The sequence below is a fragment of the Netta rufina genome, assembly GCF_964035555.1.
Source record: "Netta rufina genome assembly, chromosome: 8".
Classification (NCBI taxonomy): domain Eukaryota; kingdom Metazoa; phylum Chordata; class Aves; order Anseriformes; family Anatidae; genus Netta; species Netta rufina.
The window spans coordinates 25,654,507-25,677,520 of record NC_140131.1 but is presented as its reverse complement, the minus strand read 5'-3'; the positions used below and the strand labels follow the sequence as shown (position 1 = coordinate 25,677,520).

General features: G+C 37.1%; 1 protein-coding gene across 1 annotated transcript in view; it reads right to left on the bottom strand.

The window, feature by feature from the left end:
- Positions 1–8,536: 8,536 nt before the first annotated feature.
- The window catches only part of PTPRC (protein tyrosine phosphatase receptor type C), an 85,070-nt gene continuing 70,592 nt past the window's right edge, over positions 8,537–23,014 (bottom strand). The window contains exons 17-33 of the mRNA XM_084291188.1: positions 21,819–21,850; positions 20,562–20,677; positions 19,989–20,079; positions 19,817–19,893; positions 19,549–19,585; positions 18,983–19,080; positions 18,521–18,646; positions 16,525–16,682; positions 15,881–16,016; positions 15,028–15,177; positions 14,491–14,581; positions 13,351–13,484; positions 12,420–12,554; positions 11,970–12,092; positions 11,365–11,543; positions 10,570–10,705; positions 8,537–9,809 (exon numbers count right to left, since the gene is read on the bottom strand). Coding sequence (XP_084147314.1) covers positions 9,537–9,809; positions 10,570–10,705; positions 11,365–11,543; positions 11,970–12,092; positions 12,420–12,554; positions 13,351–13,484; positions 14,491–14,581; positions 15,028–15,177; positions 15,881–16,016; positions 16,525–16,682; positions 18,521–18,646; positions 18,983–19,080; positions 19,549–19,585; positions 19,817–19,893; positions 19,989–20,079; positions 20,562–20,677; positions 21,819–21,850 — 2,092 coding nt within the window. The 3' untranslated portion in view covers positions 8,537–9,536. The remainder of the gene's footprint in view (positions 9,810–10,569; positions 10,706–11,364; positions 11,544–11,969; positions 12,093–12,419; positions 12,555–13,350; positions 13,485–14,490; positions 14,582–15,027; positions 15,178–15,880; positions 16,017–16,524; positions 16,683–18,520; positions 18,647–18,982; positions 19,081–19,548; positions 19,586–19,816; positions 19,894–19,988; positions 20,080–20,561; positions 20,678–21,818; positions 21,851–23,014) is intronic.

The window sequence follows — 23,014 nt, the reverse complement described above, 5'->3', positions numbered from 1 at the left end:
CTCATTCTGCCAAACTACTGCAGCATCTGAGGTAGGAGATGGGAAATGTATGAGATGGGAGAGGGAACTATTTTGCTTGATGTCAAAGGTGATTTAATTTCTTTCAAGAAATCAGACTCTTGTTTCTCTTGAAACTGTACCGAAAAAGGAAAGTACAGGAGCAAAAATATTTATTCTAGATATAATACTGTGCATGTTTCTTTGAGACAACTGATCTAATGAACAGTGTGATCTGACACACACTTAAGTCAGCACGATTTTCTCAGCACTGACAGCACTTCCGTGTTGCTCCAAACTCACTCACTCGGGTACTAAGCACTATAGCTGCTCTGTCTTTGCAGTCTGCCCTGACAAATCTGTCCTGCCTCTCAGCCAGGCTAATTAATTCTGATGAGAGTGCTGGAATAACATTGCTAGGCTGCATCTGATTTGTGGCTCCGAGCTCACCGGCTCAGCATTGGTTGAGGAGCTCCAGTGCTGTGCTCGTCTGTATGAAGCCTTCAGATAGCAGCACTGCAGTGAACATACATCATATATAGACTCTTGCTAACATTCAAGCTTTTGACAGGTTCGCCCTAGTTATACGGGGGATAAAAAGGAACTGCAAACTGATGTGGACTCATAATTTTCATTTTCCTCTTGAAGAGTTAATTTCAGGTATGTCTAGGAAGCTGTGAAAGGTTTGGCTCCCAGCACCGTGTTCTCCTCATCCAAGGCAACAAAGATTAAATAAGACTTCATTTATGCAGAAAAAAAAAAAAAAAAAAAAAAAAAAAAAGTAGTAATAAAATCCTATTTGCTATATCAATAAGGTTGGGTTAGTTTTTGTTTGGGGTGTGAATATTGGTGACATTTGGTGCTCACAAAAGTGGGAGATTAATCCAGGTCAGAGCAAAATTTGGTGCAAAAGGACCCTGTGTAAACTCCCACACATCTCCATCAATGCATCTCAGTCAGGAGGGGCAGTGAAACGTGGCTGCTGTCCCAGCACCGGACCTCTTCCGAGGGGAGTGCCAAATCTGCTGAAAAGCCCCAATGGTTTGCTTGATTGCAAATGGGTTTCAAGCCCATCAGAACAGCACATTTAATTATACCTCTCTGTTGCTTAAGTCTGAAATTGTAACAGGTACTTGTTTGTCCTCCAGCTATGCTCCTGTAATTGCCCCTATCCAAGAATAAACCAGGAGGTAGCAAAAATTGTATCTGTGATGACGGTTGGTTGGTTGGTTGGTTTTAACTAGATGTTGATTTTTAATATGCTCGACTGAATCTTGATGTAAAAGAAGCCACTTCTAAGGGCAAATTCATGTTGCCTCTTGCTTTGATCTTTTACACACAGACACACATACAAAAACCTTATGCAAAGGAAGAGAGGATTTGAAAAAGAAACAGGTGTTAGACTCTGAAAAACACTATAACCAGGTCAATAGGAATTTCCCACTTGCTGTTCAAATTCTGTGCCTGTTTGCCAAGGAATCAAGGCTAACCACATACAGTTTCCCAGCTATATACTGCTGGCAGGGATCTTATCACTGAGCCAAATTAGCAGGAAGGCATATTCTTAGATTGTTGTTGGCTAGGGGCCAATTCAACAGTGGGCTCCAGGTAAAACTTGAAACCGATTATTTGTGCCTTTTTTTTCTTAAAGAAGCAGAATGTGAAAGTTAAAACTACAAGTTTTACATACCCTGTGTTGTTCTTCACTTACAGGGCAACAGAATCCAAAAACTGAATTGTTTCAAGGCACAGTAGTGTGCCAAATGCACATTTTTATGTAGATGACCTCTGTTTTCCCTTGCTTTGGGGAGAGAAGAAAGAGCTTATTACAGGAGGGAAACTTTCTGCATAGAGGCAATATTTGTGAATGTCAGTATCTCCGGTACAGAAGGGCAAAAATATATATATTGAATGTAGCCTATTCATACTTGCTTCTCTTATTTAAACCCCAACATACGACACAGCAACATCACTGGGAAAAATCCCACTAATTTTCATTGATACAGGACAGAGTCCTGGCTTGGAAGAATGGTGTGATCATATTGACGTCACTGGACACTTTTAAGCAATGTTGCAAAATCAGTTCACCCATGGAATTGCTTCCCCCATGCTCATAATGTGCTTTGTGGAGCAAAAGCCCACACTGGGAAAAATGAGGGAAGGCTGTAACTCAGGGAATTGCTTACGCATTACCCTATTGGGTCAATTTTTTATTTATTTTTTTTTTTCTAGAGAATGTGAAATGCATTGGGCTTAAAAAGCTCTCAGCTTATGTAAGAGATGCCAAAGGGCAGACTATTCATTAGCCAAGACATAAAAGTAAAAAGGCTGCTTCAGGGCCTTGAGGCAGCACAGTTTCTTGAGCTGTGCTTCATAACAGCTGCCCTCCAAAGTCTGGTTAACGTCATCAGAAGTGCTCTTTAACAGAGGACTAAGACCATGTCCTTACTGGCACAGAATCCCCACTCTGGGCAGTCCCTACATGAAAAAAAAAATAAAATAAAAAATAAAAATTAAAAAATCCTCGGTTTCCAGATCTCTCTTTCTATCTGAACCCTGACACACTGGGGCTCTTCCTTTACCTCAGAGTAATCGCCATAGGAATTTTTGCTCTTTTCTTCTTTAATATTACTTTCCACTCTTCTTAGTCTTTGATAAACAATAGCTGCTCAGATATTTGTTACAACATGTACTGCTGGCCCTGCACATTAGTCCTCTCTGCAGAAACTGACTTGATCATTTGACATTTGATTTTTCGAGGTCCCTTCCAATTGCTAACATTTTGTGATTCCGTGACCATCACAGAGCAGCCTTACAGAGTGTGTGCGCTTTGGATTTACAGGAAAGCAGGGAACCAGTACCAGAAAGCAATGGGAGTGCACAAGTTCCTTCCTACCACGTGATTGTGTTACTTTTTGCTGTAGACATGATTAGTGTCTAGCAAGTGGTGTGATTAGCATTTTTTTCCCTTAAATGCTGCTATAAAATGATATAATTGGCTAAAAATTCTTTGCGCTAAATCTGGTACGCCTTTTTCCCATGTAGAAGTCCAGCAGAACAGCCGGACACCTGCATCTATTTCTTGCATACAGCCCACTTCCCTAATGTGGAGATATATCCTGCTCTAGCTTCTGGGCTGGGTTACTCATGCTACCTTCTAGCAGCACTTTATATGTGAGCACTGGCTGTGAATCACTTCAGAGGAGCCATCAGCACACAGTTGTAGCTGTTCAGAGCAGTTACCATCACAGGGTCACTCGTTTGTGTTTGTGATGTCTCTCAGCCAAGAGTGTCAGGTTGCAGGGGAATGTGTTGGCTGGGACGTCTACTGTAGCTCAAGCTCTTGCCAAGGAAACCTGAATAAACCTTATAAAAATATTCTCCCCCTTCCTATTTATCTTAGATTTTTGAAGTTATAACTATTTAATTTATCAGACTTGATTTATTGAAGTATTTACCTTGGATGCTGTTGTACTTGATGGTTTTGAGCAAAGAAATGACTAATTCATAATGACAGTTGGGATGAAAAAAATCGCAGCACCAGGAATTAAACTAAACAAACTCTTGATTTATTTATATTTTTAGCTACAAGCAAAAGCTTGAAGCTGAGTAATAGAGTGCTAGCTGCAATTTAAAAAAAAAAAAAAAAAAAAAAAGCAATACAGAAAGGAACCAAAGCAAGAGAAAATTCCATAAATATAAGGAAAAACATACCCATCTGCTCTATCCAAAAGCTTTGGAGGAGAAAAGGGAGAAGAGATTGAAATGGCTATTGAATAACACTCATTTGATGACTCCTGAGTATTTCTTTACATAAAAAGCATGCAAGTGTGAGGCCATCTCAGTTCAAGCTTCCTTACTCCTTCTCCAACAGTGCCTCCTGCTAGAAGCCTGCTGCCATGCAGCAAGCACCGCTGCTGGCTGCGTGCCTGTACTGCTTTAACTTAGTGAAGCTTCTTGCTATGAAAAGAAGCCTACTGGAAGGCTGTGGAGAGAGACCAGAAAAGGAGATGTGGGGATTGTTAATACATTTCTGTGTAGCAGTGTAAAACCCATGACTTCAAGGACTACTGAGCTGGAAAGTCAAAAATAGCACTCTTGAAACTGTGACTCTCACAAAACACCGTCAGAAAACTATTCCTGCTAGATGGAAAAGTTGAGAACAAAATATCTAGTTTGCGGCTATTTCTTTCGTACCTGTTCTAAGATGAACTTCCACAATAAAATCTCAGCTGGTATTCACTTGGGATGCAGAGGTGCAGATGTAGCACACAGAGTAGAAATGGGTCTTGAATGAAAATATATGAACCTCCTATCTGTAAGTACATGAATTCAGCTAACTTGTTTTTCTCACATCTCTATATGCTTAACTTTAAATTCTACATAGATAGTCATAAACTTTATATCAATAAAGATTCAAGTTTTAGTGTAAATAGTCGGTCAGCACTTAGCCAGCATTATTGGTTTTACAGGGCTCAGTGGTTGTCCTAACAGCTAAAAACGAAAGATCTAAAATCTCGGCAATCTTCAGAAATGCTAAAGCAGAGCCCATGGAATCCTGCACCATGATATGACAGCTGTGCTGACATCTCCTACCTTAGCAATTGCAGGTTGGTATCAGAGGCTGAGCCACAGACCCCAACAAATGGCATGCTACGACGAGTAATCAACCTCTGTAACATCTAGCCAAGTGGCATATGAACTTCATACAGTCAGTGATTCCAAAGCAGCATAAGACCTTTAGAAGAGATGTAACATAAACTTTTTTCTTGACACAAGCCAGGAAGCCTGTGGCATTAAGGTAAGGAGCGCTGCCTAGACTTGCTGTGCCTTAAGGGCTGCCTGTACCTGGCCACGCTCGTGGCTGATCCTGACTCACCCTCGTCTCCTTGGCCTCACAGCTGCTTCGTTGCTTTGCACTTGCATGGCGAGCAGTGGTCCACTGTGTGATGCTGGTTGGTGTCACCAGCCCTGCCCTGCTCACTGTGCCCTCGATGCAATCCCTTCCCTGCCTGCCTTGCTTCACCCTCGATCCAGGTTCTGCTTCCCTGGCAGGGCAGCCAGCTCTTGATGCTCCCTGGCACCTTGCACTGATGACATCCATGCCAGAAAGGAGCAGGGAGGACAGAGATGTGGATGGAGATGGAAGTGGAGAGGCTGTGGCAGAAAACAGATGTCTCTTCAAGTCAATGAAATATTTGATATAACAAAGAATGAGAAAAACTATACATTTGATATTCAGGTATTCAGGTATGAAGAGGCCACCATTCAGTAACTCAAGCAAGAGCTACCAAAGGAAAAGGCAGAGACTGACTAATTGGACTGAGGAGGCAAGAATGGGGCTGTCTGCTGGAAAGGGGGCTACAAACTTTGCCTGCCTGCCATGTCCACAGAAAAAGTATTTCCATTGTGTTTGGAGCAGGGGCAAGGCATGATTTGGTAGTGGAAATTGCTTGCTCTCTTGGGAAGGAGACAGAACTTATGGAATAATTTTTAATGCCATTTAAGAAATTGAATTTCTGTTCTGTGGGAATTTTATTTATACTAAATCAATACATAAAGTCAGAATTTCATTTTACTGATGAATAGGAATTATATTGAAAATCAGCATAGACAAAGGAAACACTTTTAAAGATGCTGAACTGTTGTAGTCCTGAAGTGGTTTCAACGACAAAATGACATAACATTAAAATATGACATTTAAATATTTCATAAAAGACAAATAATTCAGTGCCAAAACTATAACAAGACACGGTTGTTCTCAAAATGACATTAACATAAGTAAAATAGGCTGAAAAATGATTCATTTCTTTCTTTTTTTTTTAAACTTCAAAACTAACACTTGCCAAATTTCTGCATTTGGCAAGAACTTCATTTTTGAGTGAAAACTTACTATTGTCCTTTTTTTTTTTTTTTAACATATTTCTCTGAAGTTGAAAAGTATGAGTGATGACTTCTATTTCAACAAGAGAGCTGACAAATGATTTCTTGGTAGACTGTGATGCTACCACTGATTTATTCTGTATGTATGCAGTCTGCTGTACCTCACATGTAGTTTATTTTTTGCAGTCATTTCTGAGAACCACTATTATAAAGTCTATCAGCCCCACAATCCAATATTGACTCCATGCTGTATTGCCTTACAAAAAAGTTAGCACAGGCACACTACTTTATTCCATTTTTTCTTTTCTTTGTCAGCCCAAGAAGCTTCTGAAAAAAAAACATCAGTTTAAAGTTGGGAATGTTATCTCACTGATATAGCAATGAATTATGTTCACAACCAAATTATCGAGGCTAAGAATGGAGGGTTCGGCTACAACATGCACTCCAAACCAGAGCTTTGTCTTACACAGACACAATCTATGCATTTGTATAAACAAATGCTATCTTCGTTACCTCAAATGGCTCCATGCTACTGAGATGGAGCAAGCTGAACGCAGCGCAGAGCTCTGAACAGAGGTGTTTGAAGAATTTCAGCACAGCCTGGCGGGTAAACTGAGAAAATGCAGCAGGGCCACTAAGGGACTGTAGGGAGCACTGCTGTGGGCACACTCTGCGTGGCCAGGATCTCAGCTAACTGTCAGGCAAGGTCAAGCTAGCATGAGGTTTGCCCTCCAAAACCAAAACTGTGATACTGAGTTCTAAAATTGGTCCAAAGTAAATTTCCTGTTTCTGCTTTGCCTCTGTGTTGTACAGTCACACTTTTGGATTCAAAACACAACCTGGCTGTAAATAGTTATATGCCTGTTCCTTTGAAAAAGGTTTATTATTTTAATTTCACAAATTCAGTAATGTTATGTATTTCTGATGCTGACAATACTGAGTCTGAGGACTTAGCTGTTTGATAACCCCCCTTTTCATTAAGGTTGAACAAGACTTTAAGATTTATTTACAGTAACTTACTGTATTACTGTAGAATTTCTTTCTGTCCCTAGCAAGGAGATATTTTAAATTAAATTTCTTTAATAATGTTGCAGTTGTCATCTTCCTTTCATTTGCATTGAAAAGAAAGATCAACTAATAAAACTTTTGTATAAAACTTTTCATTTATACCTTGCTATACGTTTATGATGTACTGGGTTCCATTCTTCCTCTGAAGCCTTACATTTTTCTGACCACCACAGCCTGGACCAGTCCCAGGCTCAGTGGGCTGGACATTTTTATGTCGTATAACATTCATCTCAAGAATCACGATATGGCTGATATTCATAACATACTCTCTCTGCAAAAGATATTAATATTACTACCTTGCTCGTTACAGAGTGCAAGAAAGTTATGAAAATATAAACAAAAGAGAAAAAACACAAGGTTCATCCCCAGCTGTAGTTACCTGACCAAGAAAGACCTTGTGAAGGCTCTGAGACCCTTCCTCTCTCCACATCTTCCTACACCTGGCTCCACTAACACATCATCATTCTTCCACTTTTCTACTGGTTTCTATCCAGTAAATTGTGGCAGAAATCCAATCCCTTTGATCACATTAAACCTTGATTAACTGAAGTGGTCTCCCAGATTACCTGCTGCTTAACTCACCCATTGCTTAGCTATTTCCATCCTGGATTTCAGATTATAAAATACCTGTGAACAACAGCTAACTCTTAGCTTGAGGCTGTGGTTACCTGTCATTTTTCAGTTTAACTCTACTTGAGAAAGTCAACAAAGTTTTGTATCTTACTTTGCATGTTAGTTTCTCAGTTTCTAGGCTATGCCAGGTATCTAGCCTGCTTACAATGTTGTTCTTGTCTTAACAAAACGGTTTCTTAGCAGATTATTAGCTTGGGCTTTGTGCCTCACCTGTGATGTGCTTCGCTGTGTTCCTGGGAGACATAAAAATACAACCACAGATCACCCACATGAATACAGAGCATCCCAGCATAATGGCACTCTTCTACAGATTCTGTCACCACCTTTTGGATTTTTGAAACTCAAATGGCAATAGAAAAGGAAAAAAATAAAAGGCACCCTGATGTATACATAGAAAGTTCCTAGAAGTAATCAGAAATTCTAAAACTTATTAAGGCAGACTCCATCAATTGTCACATTGGGATTGTATGAAGTGTTATTTTATATATATATATATATATACGCACACACATATACACATGTGAATGTTTGCTGCCACTGTACCTTGATAAGACTACCAAGCTGCAGCACCTAACTGATAATTGTGCATTAATTATTTGATCTCAATTAGCTGCAAAATTAAATTAATGTTTTAACTGTGACCATGTATGTTTTTTACATAGCTCTCAAGTATTTTCAATTATTTTTATTTTTTTTGTAAGGAGAAATTAGGAGCATGCAGTGATAAGTGGAGGGGCACTAAGTCTGTTGAGTTTCTTTAATGACTTCAAGCAAGAGAAAAATGGTTTTTTTCACCTGTAACGAGAGAATCACAACACTTACCTGGATTCATACACAGTATTATAAGAATTTCCTACTGAAATTTGTATTTTTATCCATATATTGGACGGCACAAGATTTTGTGCATTTAGAAGAAATGACTAGTTTACAGACTGTTAGAAAAATTTCCACCATGTTAACTATTAATTAATATTTTTATTTGTCTTAAAAACAGTAGGCTAAAATTCAGCAAGAAACAGTAGAAGTATCACAACTATAACATACAAAATCTCTTAAAAAAAAAAAAAATTGTTGTACTAGTTGAAATATACATGGTTTGGAGAAAAGCATCTACTCTGAAAACAGGTGATATGCATTCATGGAAGTAAACTCTTTAAATTACAGGATATAAGCATACAAAATAAATGTGCAAGCACACAATATTTCAAGCTCTAAGAGTAAACAGAACGTGTTTTCTGTCAGAACTGTAATCATTCAAATCTCCAAACTTTCTGCTTTGAATCTAATATTGAAATCTCAGATGAATTTATATGGAGCAACAAGGACATCTTGAGGCAAGTTAGAAAAATGCAAAACTTCTACTCCACGTTGATTTGGGAGGATTTACTAAAAATCTGACCCTTGGAATTAGCACACAATGTAAACAATAAGCTCTTGAAGTTGTTTGGCAAAGTCCCATAAATTCCACTTATTTAAACAGTGCTTGGTCAGCACTCCTGAAGTGATAGAACACATGCTTACCAATTAGAGTACTTGCTAATAGTTTTGAAGACAGGCCTGTTTTAGTAATACACTACTCTTGCTGTGTTGAGTTGTTTTCCTCCTTGTTACAGATGTTAAAAAACAAACAAAACAAAACAAAAAAAAAAACACTTCCCACTGCGGAATATAAGAACATTGTATTACACTGTACATATTTTTAAAATGAAAAGCACAAAAGCAGTGAAAAGTTTTTGAAGAATTAAATTCAAATCTACACAAAAAACGAACTTTCACAGTTCTTTGTCACTCTATGAGTTTCAAGTATTCCGTTAAATTTGTAACTTTGAAAATCTGATATAAAAATAGATGTCTTCCAAAAAGGTATGAAGAGGGAAAAAAAATCATATACTTCCTATTTTGGTTAAGATTTTTTGCACATGAAAATGTACTGTTTATTTTTTTAGCAAAAAAAATTAAGTTAAAACTGGAGTTGTGGGGCCATTTGTTGAGCTTTCTGTTCCCTTAGTAGTATCTGCAGCCTTAGAATCCTCCCAGACTTCAGGAGCCTCATTTTCCTCTGGTATTGATGTGGTAAGATCAATAGTGATCAAATCAGTTTCCTGATCTTTTTTTTCTACTTCATTGCAAAATTCAACTTTATCTTCCTGCTGGCTGTTCTTCTTTATTTGTCCATTCTGTGCAGGGTAGATACTGGCAATGGTGTCATACAGAAATTGGTAATGTTCCTTAAATATAAAGAGAAGAGGTTAGTATGAATGAAACACACAGAGCCCACAAATAAGCCCATTCATTCTTTCTTTTCTTAAATTTTAGAAACATAGTACACAATTGAACATGCAGAACCACATGTGAAGCAGCTTGCACAGTTTTTGGCGTACAGGATAGTGGTTCTATGGTTTATTCTGATTTCATGTGTATATAATATCTCTGTAGCTGCTTCTATCAGATGCTCCAAGTTGAGTCACTCAGTACCCTCTTGGTTCACAAGGCAAAGTCCCCAGATATGTTTTTCAGAGTACCTAAATTGTAAACAACATTTATCTCTGGGAGAGTTATATCTTATCTTAAACTAAACCTGGTTTGTTTTTTCAGTAAATAAAAAGTGTATGCCACGGAGACGCAAATTCTCTGGAGTGACTTAAAAAAAAGTCGATGGCTCACAACCTGTGAAATGAATTTCGCCTCCTAACCCAGGGTGCTGTGCACACGTCTCTAAACCAACTATAGAAATACCAATTTATGCAATTTGTAATTGTATAATGTGCAGCCTTCCACTAGGTGTTATAGCATTACATCGCTGGATACCTCACAGACTTCTTTATTCTTAACAGCAATGCCAATTTCCAAGTAATGATTAGTGGTTGTGCATGTCTTGATTATAATTAGTATTCCCTATGCAGAAACGATGCATAACATGATAAGGATATTTGTAACTGTGATAAGCAATCTTGTGATTTGTCCTGTTAAGTCACAGGATTTACTTACAAAGGTGGAGACCACTCCCAGCCTGGTGCGACGAAGAGCTTTTACTACTTGGAAAACATCTATTACTTCTTCTGTTTCTGCACTTTCCAAGAGGGTCATTAAAGCACAAAATACACCAGTCTGCTGCGATCCATCACTAGAAGAAAACACGCCTTTTTAAAATGTATAATCAGCAAGACTTCTCACTAAACAATAGCTTAATTCAAAGTCTATATAATGAATTACATTTTTAAAACATTTTTTACTGGACAGAAATTATTACAATTAAGAATATCTGTAGGACACACACAAGACAGTTTATCTAGATTCCATCTGGAACTCATTTGAACACTTAACAGATAAGAGAGAAATTAGAAGTTTTAGTCTTAAAATCTCAGCAATCATTATCAGGATTATCTTCTCTTTAAAACAGTATGCGAGGAAATTCCTGGAAATGATCCTAACTTATGCACTGGGTTGAACTAACAGCTCTGCTGGGTCCTCATTAGTAGTACATTACAAGAACACTCTGAGCTAGCATTTCTTCTCAAAATACATGTACCAGGCAAAAGCACCCAGCTCTACCCACCTACTCCACACCCATGCCGGCTGAAGAGAAGTGCACTCACCTTTCAGCACTATAATCAAAAAGCTCAGTTCTGAGCATTTTAAGGAATTTTATACAAAGAGCTGAGTGTCTCCCACAAGCCATATCAAGCAAGGCTTGTGGGAAAAGGTGGGTATCACAAAATTGTGGTTATTAAGTATATCCAGAACTTAGAGCCAGGTTACAGAGCGTGCTGCATTCATACCCACCGGCAGTGGACGACAAGTGGTACACTGCGGTTGTTTCTGTTGTCCTCAGAGGCTGGTCTGGTTGGGATTTTTTGTTTAAGGTTTAGAATCATGCTGACTAAATCTTTAGGATCTTCTGGAACATCCAAGCCATTCCACCTGTGATACTGATACTGATACACCTTCTGCGTTTCTTTCCTCTGCAAAACAGCAGTGGAAATAGCGTAGTTAATGTTAAGGCTAAAATTAAAGATACATGTAGAACACCCATTGCAACCATTTTACAAAAGAAATCTTTTATTCCTGGGGAACTATATTGTGATATGAGTTCTGCCTTTGTGCAAATATGAGCTAGGCAGAGGTCTAAGCACTGCTTAAAGTACAAAAGAGAGCTGACCTCCTGAGACTCCACTACTACCATCTCAGCAACTCACTCAGTGGTAAATTTTAGCCAATTTGTAACATTTATCATGATTAACTGCTGGTCTTGAAGAGAAATACTTCAGTTTCTTAGCGCAGGGGGTACGTGTGTTTGGAACTGTCCCTGCCCCCTTTCTTTGTGCTAGGCTTATAATTAGAAGAACTAGTGTAAAACTTCCTTTCATAATTTGCAAAGAAACTTTTACCTTCAGATGTGTAACATCAAATGCTCGTATAGTATAGCTAGGACAACAGTTGACATCCGTCATTTGAACTTCTATGCCATCATATGTTTGTTTGCCTTCTCCCCAGTACTGTGCACAGAGTTCCTAAAATAGATAAAAGTACAAGTCAGCACTTACCATTCAAATTTCCTTTTAGTTTATCTTCCACATGCACTTACAGAATGTGTTCACTTCAAAGTAGTAGGAGTTTCTCTGTATTTTAAAATATAGCATCAAACAACACTTTCCCTCAAAAAATTAATTAGAGGTCAAATTAAGGAGGTAAACAATAGAAAAAATTATATTGGAAATACAAATTCCTCATCCCATGAAACACACTTAAGTGGAGAAAGAGAATAAGAGAATGAAATTCAGTGTTTTCCTTGTATATAGAGGACCCTTAATATACCAGTGTGAAAATGATGCCCTCACCTGATCTCCTTCTTTTAGCTCTGTCAGCATAACAATGACTTTGACTTTTCTTTGGAATACCATCTGCCAGAAGTCAGAGATAGTTTCCTGAAGTGGTCCCTGTGTTGCAATCATGGCTTTTGGACCCCAGTAACCCTATAAAAGAGATTTTAAGTTTTTTTTTCTTTCCTTAAATTCATTTGAAATGTGATTGTCATGCAGCAGAACTCGTTATATAATGTAAAGTGATTATCCATTTGTTCATAGGGAAAATATGCCTATCACAATAGGCAATGAATGATCTTACAGCAATTATAACAGCCAAATGACATTAAACTCCCAATATCACTTCCAAAGTATTACTTCCAGACTGACAACAAGATATACTCATGCTATGGTGAGACCTGCTATTATCTACAAAGCATATTTTTTCAGAACTAAAACAAATATTTAATTCTACACAGTTGTTTAATTACACCAATGAGAAGTTTAAACACTACACTAGACTTAGTGCACCAGTCAGTTGACACTGAGCTATCCAAAAGCAAAAAGAATCTAGATAAATCTAATTTACCTAATAATTCCATAGCATATGTTATCCAATTAGCAACTGATAACTGCTCTCCTTGGAGGTAAATATGACACCAAAAAATTGATGGCCCAAATTTTTACTAGTACAGTTTTGTGTATGTGAATAACTGTACTCACATTTCACTCCCAGAGAAAATATTAATACGGATTGTCTTGTAGTAGTGAAATGTAGAAAGTTTTGATTATTAAAATTCTAAATGGATTTGCCAATCAACCATCAGATCTTCCTCCTCTGTTCAGGTAAACTTATTCTACTTGTGAAGCCAATAAGAGAATGAGTTCAAGCTAGTATATAGTTATCATAGGCAAGCTTTATCTGAAAGCTTGTGAGATGCTTAAAATGGACCCTCTATATACATACAGTTATGAAGGAAGCATTGATGTATTTGCTTGATTCTTCACAGTCACTTTCTTCATCTGAAGAATCATCTGAATCATGTTCACCCTCCTTAGTTTGCTCCTCTTCATTCCTGATTGGCACTCGGTTGAAGTCATCTGCATGAGACAGTGTCACAGTTATGCCACTGCTGCTCATACACAGCATTAGAGGAGGGTTGTTTCCACATCACCATTCTGCTTCCTCCAAGGAATCCCAGCTACTGTTTTTTATTGCTGGACGAAGATGGCCACACACGTGGTGGCCTGGCTTCCCCTGTGGCTTGGTTGCTTTGCTCCGGGAGAAGAGCAAAGATGAGTTTTTCCAATGACCCTGAACTGTAGCAAGTTTCTGAACTTGGTGTTGTGCTACTAAGTGTGTTTGTGCCTTCCTAAGCAGTAGAAGGGAGTCAGGGAACTGGTGGCTGATTTTGCAAAACCCTTGCAATACATGCTAAAACCAGTTCCCAGGCAGCTGCATCTTTACTGGGGAAATGCCAGAGGCATCAGGAAAAAAGGATTTGACAGAAGAGGGCCAAGGGCTCCTCCACCTTGGGTAATGTCAAAAGCCAACCTTGATGTAGTCAACATTTGAGAAAGACTCCTCCAGGTTCCCACCCATCAGGCTTCTTCCTTCTCTCTCCTAATGCAATTTTTAAGTGAGCCACAGACATTTTGGGATGTGTTGCATCCAAGTACTGAGCAAAGTTTTACCCTATACATAAGACAGTGACCTGCTCTTTGAAACCTAACACCTGTGATCCTTCACTAGCTTGTCAGTCACCAAGTTCTAGTTCTTCATTTTCATCAAAGAAAAAGGCAGTTGGTTTCTGATGTTTTAATGGAGTCTGTAAGCAGAAAAATTCCAGTTCTTCAATAACAGACTGCAGAATAAAGGCCACTTTATTTGAAATAAACTTAAACACTCACGAGAATTCACAGTTTTTTTTAAAAAAAATCTTCTTTAAAACACTAAGAGAAGTTTCTAATTTTACAACATTGAGAAAATTAATTAATCAAATACATCTCAGTAAGGTAATTTACTGTCCTCGTTTGTTCTAAATATATAGGTTTCCATAAAGAAGATAATAGATAAAATAACAAAATGTTCATAGAAAATACTTACATGGAATTGTATTGGCATTCCTATTTTTGCTTTTATTTTCTTCTCGATTTCCAGTGTTCTGTGTCCGCCAGCCTTTATAGGAAGGCAGTCTCTAAAGAAAGAAATGTGGCATTATGCTTGGAATAAAAACAGTTTCTAGGATCATTGTCCCCTCTGGACACCCATATCCTGTCTTCATCTCCCAGCGCATCACTTCTTACTATAATTCTATAAATTTTGGTCACATCTGGACTACATTGTACTACATGTACAATGGCATGGACAATATGCACATAGACACAAGTAATCATTTTACGCCCCTAATCTTTATTAAAAATAGCAAGAATAGAAACCAAAAGCAAGAATCAAATTTAATTCATTTTACAGGATGGTTTTCTTTCATGAAGGTAAAGAAATTGTTTCTGTGCCAGAGAAAGAAAATAGCACAGAAGTGATCTATTTTATATGGTACCTCTTTTTCATGGCTATATGTTAATGTTCTATGTTAATGTTAATGGGAGTGACAGGTTAGTGCACTTGAAGGCAATGCTTATTTACCTGAAATTCTGCCTCCAGCAGAGATGGATCACTTGGAGGATCTTTTCTTTTCAGATTGTTAAGATAGGAATGCAGTTCTGAGAGACTGATCTCTGTTTCTCCATATTGATTGTATTCCACTAGTGCTTGATGGATAAGGATGTACTGTGACTGGTATTTCCCATTTGAAGGATTTAAAAATGAAGTTATTGATGAGTAAAAAAATCATAGCACTTTTTAAAACAATTATGAAAAACAACTACTTATATGATGTTATTAGTGGTAATAACATTAAACATTAACTTTATATAGGCATTAAATTAAACTATTAAAAATCATAGGGGCTTCCAAATTAAATATTTTGGAGCATAGCGTGTTGGATGAACAGTGTTCTGTAAATAAACATCATATCTTTCAAAAAGCATGCAATTGAGATTTGAAAAATTTGATCTGAAAAATGTCTAAATAAGTTAAAAACATACATTCCACCAGTCCATGACATATATTGTACTCTCAACTCAACTGAAAATCCCAGGAGACAGAGAGATTTTTGAATATGAACATTAAGTTTGATTATGTAAATTCACCTTTGTTCCTTTGTATTTATGAAGTGTATGCCAGAAGCTGGATTATCAAATCCAAAATGTTACTGTCTTTTTTCTCTAATGTATAAACTTAAAAAGCTAAAGTTTCTAAAACTTAAAAATTGTAGTGGAAGTTTTTCTCTCTCTTAATATTTTTAAAGCTATATTTTCTATGAAAAACTTCACCTGAATTGTAGGAGTACCCAAGACTGAGCAGAGCACTTCTGAGAAAAAATGATGAAGAACTTAGAGAAGGAGAGTTCCAAGTGAAAGGAATGTTAGCAAGATACCTCTACTTGAACCATGAGGCACCGCTGCCGACGCAGCTTCACAACATAGCCATAAACATCCACTCTGCCTTCTGCATCCAGCCCCTCCAGCATTGCATCAATTCCAATATAGGTTCCAGTGCGCCCAACACCAGCACTGCAAAGCACAAAGGGATTTGATTATTGAAGGAGAATGGCATCTTCCAGTCCCTCCCTGAGAGAGGAGAAGTCAGTGAGACAGAGAAAGTGAAAACACATGAGAAGTGGATAGAAAGGAAATGAAAACTGTTCTTGTAGTGAATTAATTGGCAACACTAAAAATTATAAGGTTGGATTTTAAGCATCTTTTAATGAAAATAAGGCCGATATTGTCAAAAATGGTGTTTATAGCCAGAATAGCGTGGCATTTACCTGGCTGCTTTTCAAAAGTCTATGTATCCTCAAGTTTAGTTGACTTGAATCAGGGCTTCAGACTTGACTTGACTTGACTTCAGGGACTTCAGAAAACAGGCTTTTCAGTGCCTTTCTAGCTATTTCACTCTCAAGTAATCAAATCACAAAATTTGGGATCAAAAAAGTATCAAAACTACTGAGCTTTCCTAGCTCCCTTTTGTGAATAGTTTCACTTCATGTTCATTTAACATATTTACATATATAAGATTTACCTGCAATGAACCACTATTGGGCCACTAAAAAAGTTGCTTAGAGCATTAACTCTGCGGCGGAGCTTAAGAAGGAGATGAGGATCCTCAGGAACTCCGTGGTCTGGCCAACTTGTGAACTGAATGTGAGTGACTTCTCTTCCAGCTGTCCTTTCTCTTCCCTAGACAAAAAGATGTATATTTTTTTGTTTGGTTGGTTGTGTGTTTTTTTTAACATATCTATATATGCAAAGCTAAAATCAAGTGCAGATACACAAAGCAAAAGAAAAATAAGGACAACAGTCATCAAATGTTGAAACAGAAATTTCAAATAGTGTGCTGTCATGTGGTGCTCAATGGTCTCTCAGGTTACAACATCTTTCATATTCCATTTAAATTAAAAAAGTAGCAGTGAAGAGAGCTGTGAACCATGAATTCACAATAACTTATACAGTGAACAAACAGGAGGTTCAAAATGTTGTTACAAGTACTTTGTTCTCAGGCTAGCTTATGATCCAGAGTATGTCTCCCCATTCTATTCATGAATAGCTTGGCTAGTTTATAGTTCTGCTTGCTTCAAGGGATACTGGCTAGTAATTCTCTCATGTCTCCTAGAAGTACTTTGCTGAATGTACCACATATTAAAAATAAAATTAAATTAAACTAGCTTAGAATAGAAAAACGTACAGGAGAACCTATGATTTTCAATGATACTAACTCTCTTTTTTAAGTCACTTGATTAAGGCTTAAACCATGTCTAGGGTTGCGTCTTATTTTCATATGTTGCTGCTAGATTCAAAGAGAAGACACACATTTTGATAATCATTATAAAACAAAATGACAAAGACTTCCTAAGGCATTTTTACTGGCCAAGATTCATTGTGGCTTCATGGGTATCTTTCCAGTAATTAATCCCCAAATTCTTGCTCAGATTTGAACTATCCAGCTGTGACACAGCTGTTCATACAGTTATTCACCACTCTTTCAGGAATTATACATCACTATTGCGCCAGAAATGTAGAAGTCTCCAATTTCTTGCCAGGGACGACTTAAATTCCACAACCATATTCAGTTTTATCTATATTATTATGACGTCAGCCAAACAGAGAACAGACAGCTCTAAAAATATTAGTTGTCAGCCTGCAGCAATCTTTCCCTTCTACTATTAGATTGTTCTAGTCACAGAGCAGTGTCTTCAACAGTTAATCATCATATTCTCTCTGTCTTCACATAAAGTTGCAATTTTGGCATTACTGACATGCAATGAGACAGCAGAGTAGGAATTCCCAGCTGTAATCATGGATCAAGATGGGTGGAGTCTGTTGCTTGAGTATTTTGCTGAAGAGCTGTGATTTGTATTCCACTTCCCCATACTGGAATATATTTGCAGAGTGTGAGCGGAACATTTAGCCTTAGATGGCAAATTTTCTTCTCAATTACAAATACAGCAACTAATATGATTTCCGACGTATAAAAAAGACTGGTTAACCAGCCTTAGCGACTCTTCACATAGCCAAATGGTAATTTTAAAATGCTTATGTTTATAAATGTACTTGAGATTACCAGAATTTGTACACTGTACAACTGCACAACTATTATGAGGGTAGATAATGTTGGTCTGTGAGTCACATTCATTTTACTTGTAAAAGACAATGCTGAGATACATAAAAACCATGTAAATTTCTGGATTAAAAACAAGCTAAATATCTAATGAAAACACACGATATTAGGTTTTCCATACTTAGTACATTAAATGTCCTCTTAAATGTAGATTCCAGAGTATTAGGGAAAATACAGTTTTAAGAAGGGAAATGCATGTCTAACTCATATTTTCTGTAATGAATGACACCTACATGTGGCAAGTTTTTATTTAAACCAACTATTGCTTGGGGAAAAACAGCAGGCATCTTCCAATGACAGCTGACTCTTCTCACGCTTTAAAAGATTTTTTTAACAAAACCTACAGACTCCAAATACACATTCCAACTCCAGCCAGTCTTACACTCCTGAGTCAACTTACCTTTGTGATATGTAGTTTCTGAATTATATAGTCTGGACACATTTTACTTTCATTGATCTTCACAATAATGTCCCCGTATGTTGCAGAACCATTCTCCATTGATGGCCAGTACTGGGCACATTTGTTCTACAAAGATATGAAGTTAACTGTGAGCAAGCATAAGAGCAAACTGGCAGACAGTAGAGAGCTAAAAGGAAGTCTGATTTTAAATAGACAGCAACTTAGTATAGTTTTCCAGTTTCTCATAGGTCTTGTCCTCTCCTGAAAAGGTGGTCACTACTTAGGATATCACTGCCAAATAATTCCAAATATCCATGGAATTTAACTTGTAACATAAAGTGACAATACTGTACAATAGGTGCACAGCAACCCATTCTGTTTTCAGAAAAAAAAGGATGGATGGATGGATGGATGGATGGATGGATGGACGGACGGACGGACAGACGGACGGGTATTTCTCACCCTGTTTCCTTCCTCACAGCGAGTAACCATGACAATAATTGTTGCCTTCTGCTCCCAGATCATTCTCCAGAAATCATCTGTGGTTTCATCCTTGGGGCCTGGCAGGAGATATATTAAGGGATTTTTTCAAAGAGTCCAGCTACACAAAAGCGCCTTATTGATACGTTTAGCCACACAGTCTGAAAAACTAACCAGAGACCATGCAAATAACAGCCACAGTTTTGCTTTCTTTATGACTGCAGCCATTAGGCTAAAATATTTTAAAAGTTGTATATATATATATCCGTGAAATCTGTATATATATCTGTGAATATCTGTATATATATATATATCTGTGAAATATGAAAATCCCTTGCATAAAACTACGCCTCATAAGAAATCAGACTGTGAAGTACAATTTGTTCATCTTCAAAAAATTTTCAAATTTCAAATCTCATTGGCAATTTTTTTCACATTTAATTTCAAAATGTGAGCTTTTCCATTTTTCTTTAAATTCACTAATACTTTGTGACTACTTCCTAAGCGGTTGAACGAAGAAAACAGATTCTTTTAAATTTAGAAATTACCTTGTGCAGCAATATATTTTCTTGGTTCCTTGAAGCCCTGTAAAAATGTACAACGTTATTCAACTTTTAAAAAGAAAACAAACACATTTTTAAAAGATTTGCAAATTTAGAAATCAATTAAATATGCAACACTCCAATAATATCAAATACATTAAAAAGACTGAAAAAAATCAAATGGAAATCCTCAGGGTGTCTGATACATGAAATGTGCAGACCACAGGGTTTCTTCAATAGCGTCTAAGAGGTTTTATAAATAGAAATCACTCACATCAATATGACTTGCATTGATATAGTCTGATCCTGGATCTCCTGGTATCTCAGAGAGCTCAACACGGTTATGGTCATCTGTTTAAAGTATTTAAACAAAATAATTATATTGTCTCAAAGCACTGAGAAAACAAATATTTACAGAAAATTTATGCAAAAACTGTAATACTCACATGGAAGGATATCAATGTAACGGTTTTTGTTCTGATTATGGCTTTTTTTGGCCTCCCTTATTGAAAATTTAGTGAAAATTCTAGGAATACTCTGTAAAATACAATGTTTATTTAATTAGTAATCATGTACTTAACTTACAATCAAATACATATGAAAGAAATTTGCTGCTAAGAATCTGGAAGATAACTTTCATACAATACTATTTCATGTATGTCTTCTATTTAAAATAAATGAAAAGTATTCTCCCTTAATTATATATCTTCACAATTCTATATTATTTATATCGCCATGTCTAATTAGTGAAAGAGACTGTAGAAAGTTAACCTCATAAAGTACTTTTGAACCCCTCCAGAAAGATAAATAAAAAATATATGTTTTCATCAGATCATAAGGAGTACTTGGTAGCAAAATTAGCTGAAGCCATATTTGACCTCAGATGAGAATTCACTCAATTTTCTAGGTTCTTTGTTATTTATTTATAACTAGTGCATATACTTTAGACATGCTCCTCAACAGAATTTTTCCAACCACCTGGCTACAAATCTGTGGTATATTTTGAGCCAATGACAAACCTGAAATTCATCCAAGAAAAGTCTTCCTTCATCAGCAATCTTCCTCTTATATGTCTCCAACAATTTCTCAGAAGGTATTGGCTCTATGTTCAGAAGCTGTCTTTCATCATCCTTAACTGTGTAAATATGTTGAACATTTATTTTTACTGTCTTTCAAAATGTAAACTACATATCAGTAATGTAATGTGCTTCTCAAATTGTCAGTTAAATTAACAAAAAGATGAACCCGGTTATTTCTACTGAGTATATTTATTTTTCAAAAACTTGTTCCCCACACAATCTACAAGCAAACAGATTCTGGGAATAACAGGCCTTGTTCAACTGTGGATGCATCAGAAGGAGGCCACAAGCAGGGACTTTGCATGAACAGCACTTTTGTACAAAGTGGCCGTTGTCATACTTGGGTCACGGCAACAGACAGCCCAAACACCCACAATAATGATGGGGGTGTACTTTAGTTCTAATCATTTCCTGGCAATGTTTAAATGGATTACTATACAAACAACCTGCTTAACATTTCTTTTGAAATATAACAATAAATGTTGCCCACTTTTCCTAATTTTCTCCAACTTATTCTGAGTTGTTATAATCTGTACTATCTTTTATAATAATGATTGAACAAGGCTTAACATCTCTAACTATTCATCTGTTGATTTTTCAGTTCCGTTTAAAAGATTGTTTAAACAATTAAGTGTATCCAAGCAAGTGGATTTGGGTACCAATACAGTATTACTCCCAATTTAATGTAATTAATTTTTGTGGGCTTGAATGTAATAAAAGATGTTTTCCTGAAGCTTTCTGGTATTGACTTAATCAGTTTTTCTTCATAAGCTTTGAAATCCTGTACAAAAACCTACACATTATGTTTAGTTTCAGTCTTTGAAATTCTAAAGCCTTCAAAATTTATAGCGATAAAGTACTGCTTTATGTTAAAATTCTTGATTTTAAGAAGGTATAGGGAAATGGGAAATCTGGGGTAACTTTTTTTTAAATGAAATAATACCAGTTTTTCAAACTGGTAAACTTTCAGTTCATTTAAGTATAAATACTTCTGGAATATATTTGAAGTTCAATATTTTATCACGTAGAGAAATACTGAATGTGTGTTTTGTTTGTTTGTTTGTTTTTCTCTATAATAGGTTTTATTATGTCAGTATCTGTAATCTACATATAAAACCTAGAATGTAAACAATCCAAAAGTGGCAGTAAGATGTGACTAATTTTATTTCCACCTGCTAAATATATAAAGATACTCACCTCCTACGAGGCTGATGTCTTCAGAAGAATTGCTGTAGAAAAGCAAAAGCATCTGTAAAAGCTTTGTCTAGTAAGACATATCTGATGAGTTAAATAAATACAGTTTCATATATGAACACCCACCAAGACTGTTCAGTAAACAGACAGCATTACAAGCTCTTAGTGAAATAAAAGTGACACAGCTAGGACTTTCAGATCCTGTACAGAGATACTTGGGATCCCTGTCCTACAATGAGCGCTATCACAGGGGAGAAGCAAGGGAGCTGCATCAAAGAGTCTTGCATAATTTTCATGGAATCATATCATAGAATGGCTTGGGTCAGAAGGGACCTTAAAGACCACCTAGTTCCAAACCCTCTGCCATGGGCGGGGATGCCACCCACTAGTTCTGGTTGCCTCGTCCAACCTGGCTTTGAACACTTTGCTGTGGATGAGGCATCCACAACTTCTCTGGGAAGCCTGTTCCAGTGCCTCACTGGAGTGAGAATATCCTCCTAACATCTAATCTAAATCTTTTAGTTTAAAACCATTCCCCTTTGTCCCATCATTACCTGCCCAAGCAAAATTTGCTCTCCATCTTTTTTAGAAGTCTCCTTTAAGTATCGAAAAGCTGCAAAGAGGTCTCCCTAGAGCTTTCTCTTCAGGCTGAACAGCCCCAGTTCTCTCAGCCTTTCTTCATAGGAGAAGTACTCCAGGCCTCTGATCATCTTTGTGGCCCTCATCTGGACCTGCTCTAACAGCCCCACGTCCTTCTTGTGCTGGGGGTCCCAGACCTGGATGCAGCACTGCAAATGGGACCTCACAAGGGTAGAGTGGAGGGAGACAATCACCTTCCTACACCTGCTGGCCACTTTGTTTTGCATGTATTATTTTTAATACTTTTGACTTACTTTATGAAGGAAAGGTTTTGCAGATACTTGTGAATATTTTTTCACAAAAGTAGTAACAAAGCATATTGTTCTGGCAGATTAATTCTTCTGTGGCCTGAAAAAAGGTACGCTAGAGAGATTTTAAATCTTGTTCGTTGTATTTGCATTGCCAGACAAACCACCAAGAGAGATTTTGAGTTTTGTTGTTTTTGTTTTTGTTTTTTTTTTAAAGGATGAAAAGATGAAAGGATGTCTTTTCCATGTATTAGTGAAATATGAAACTTCTAACACTTTTGCACTACCTGTTGTGAAATATCTTTGAAAAAT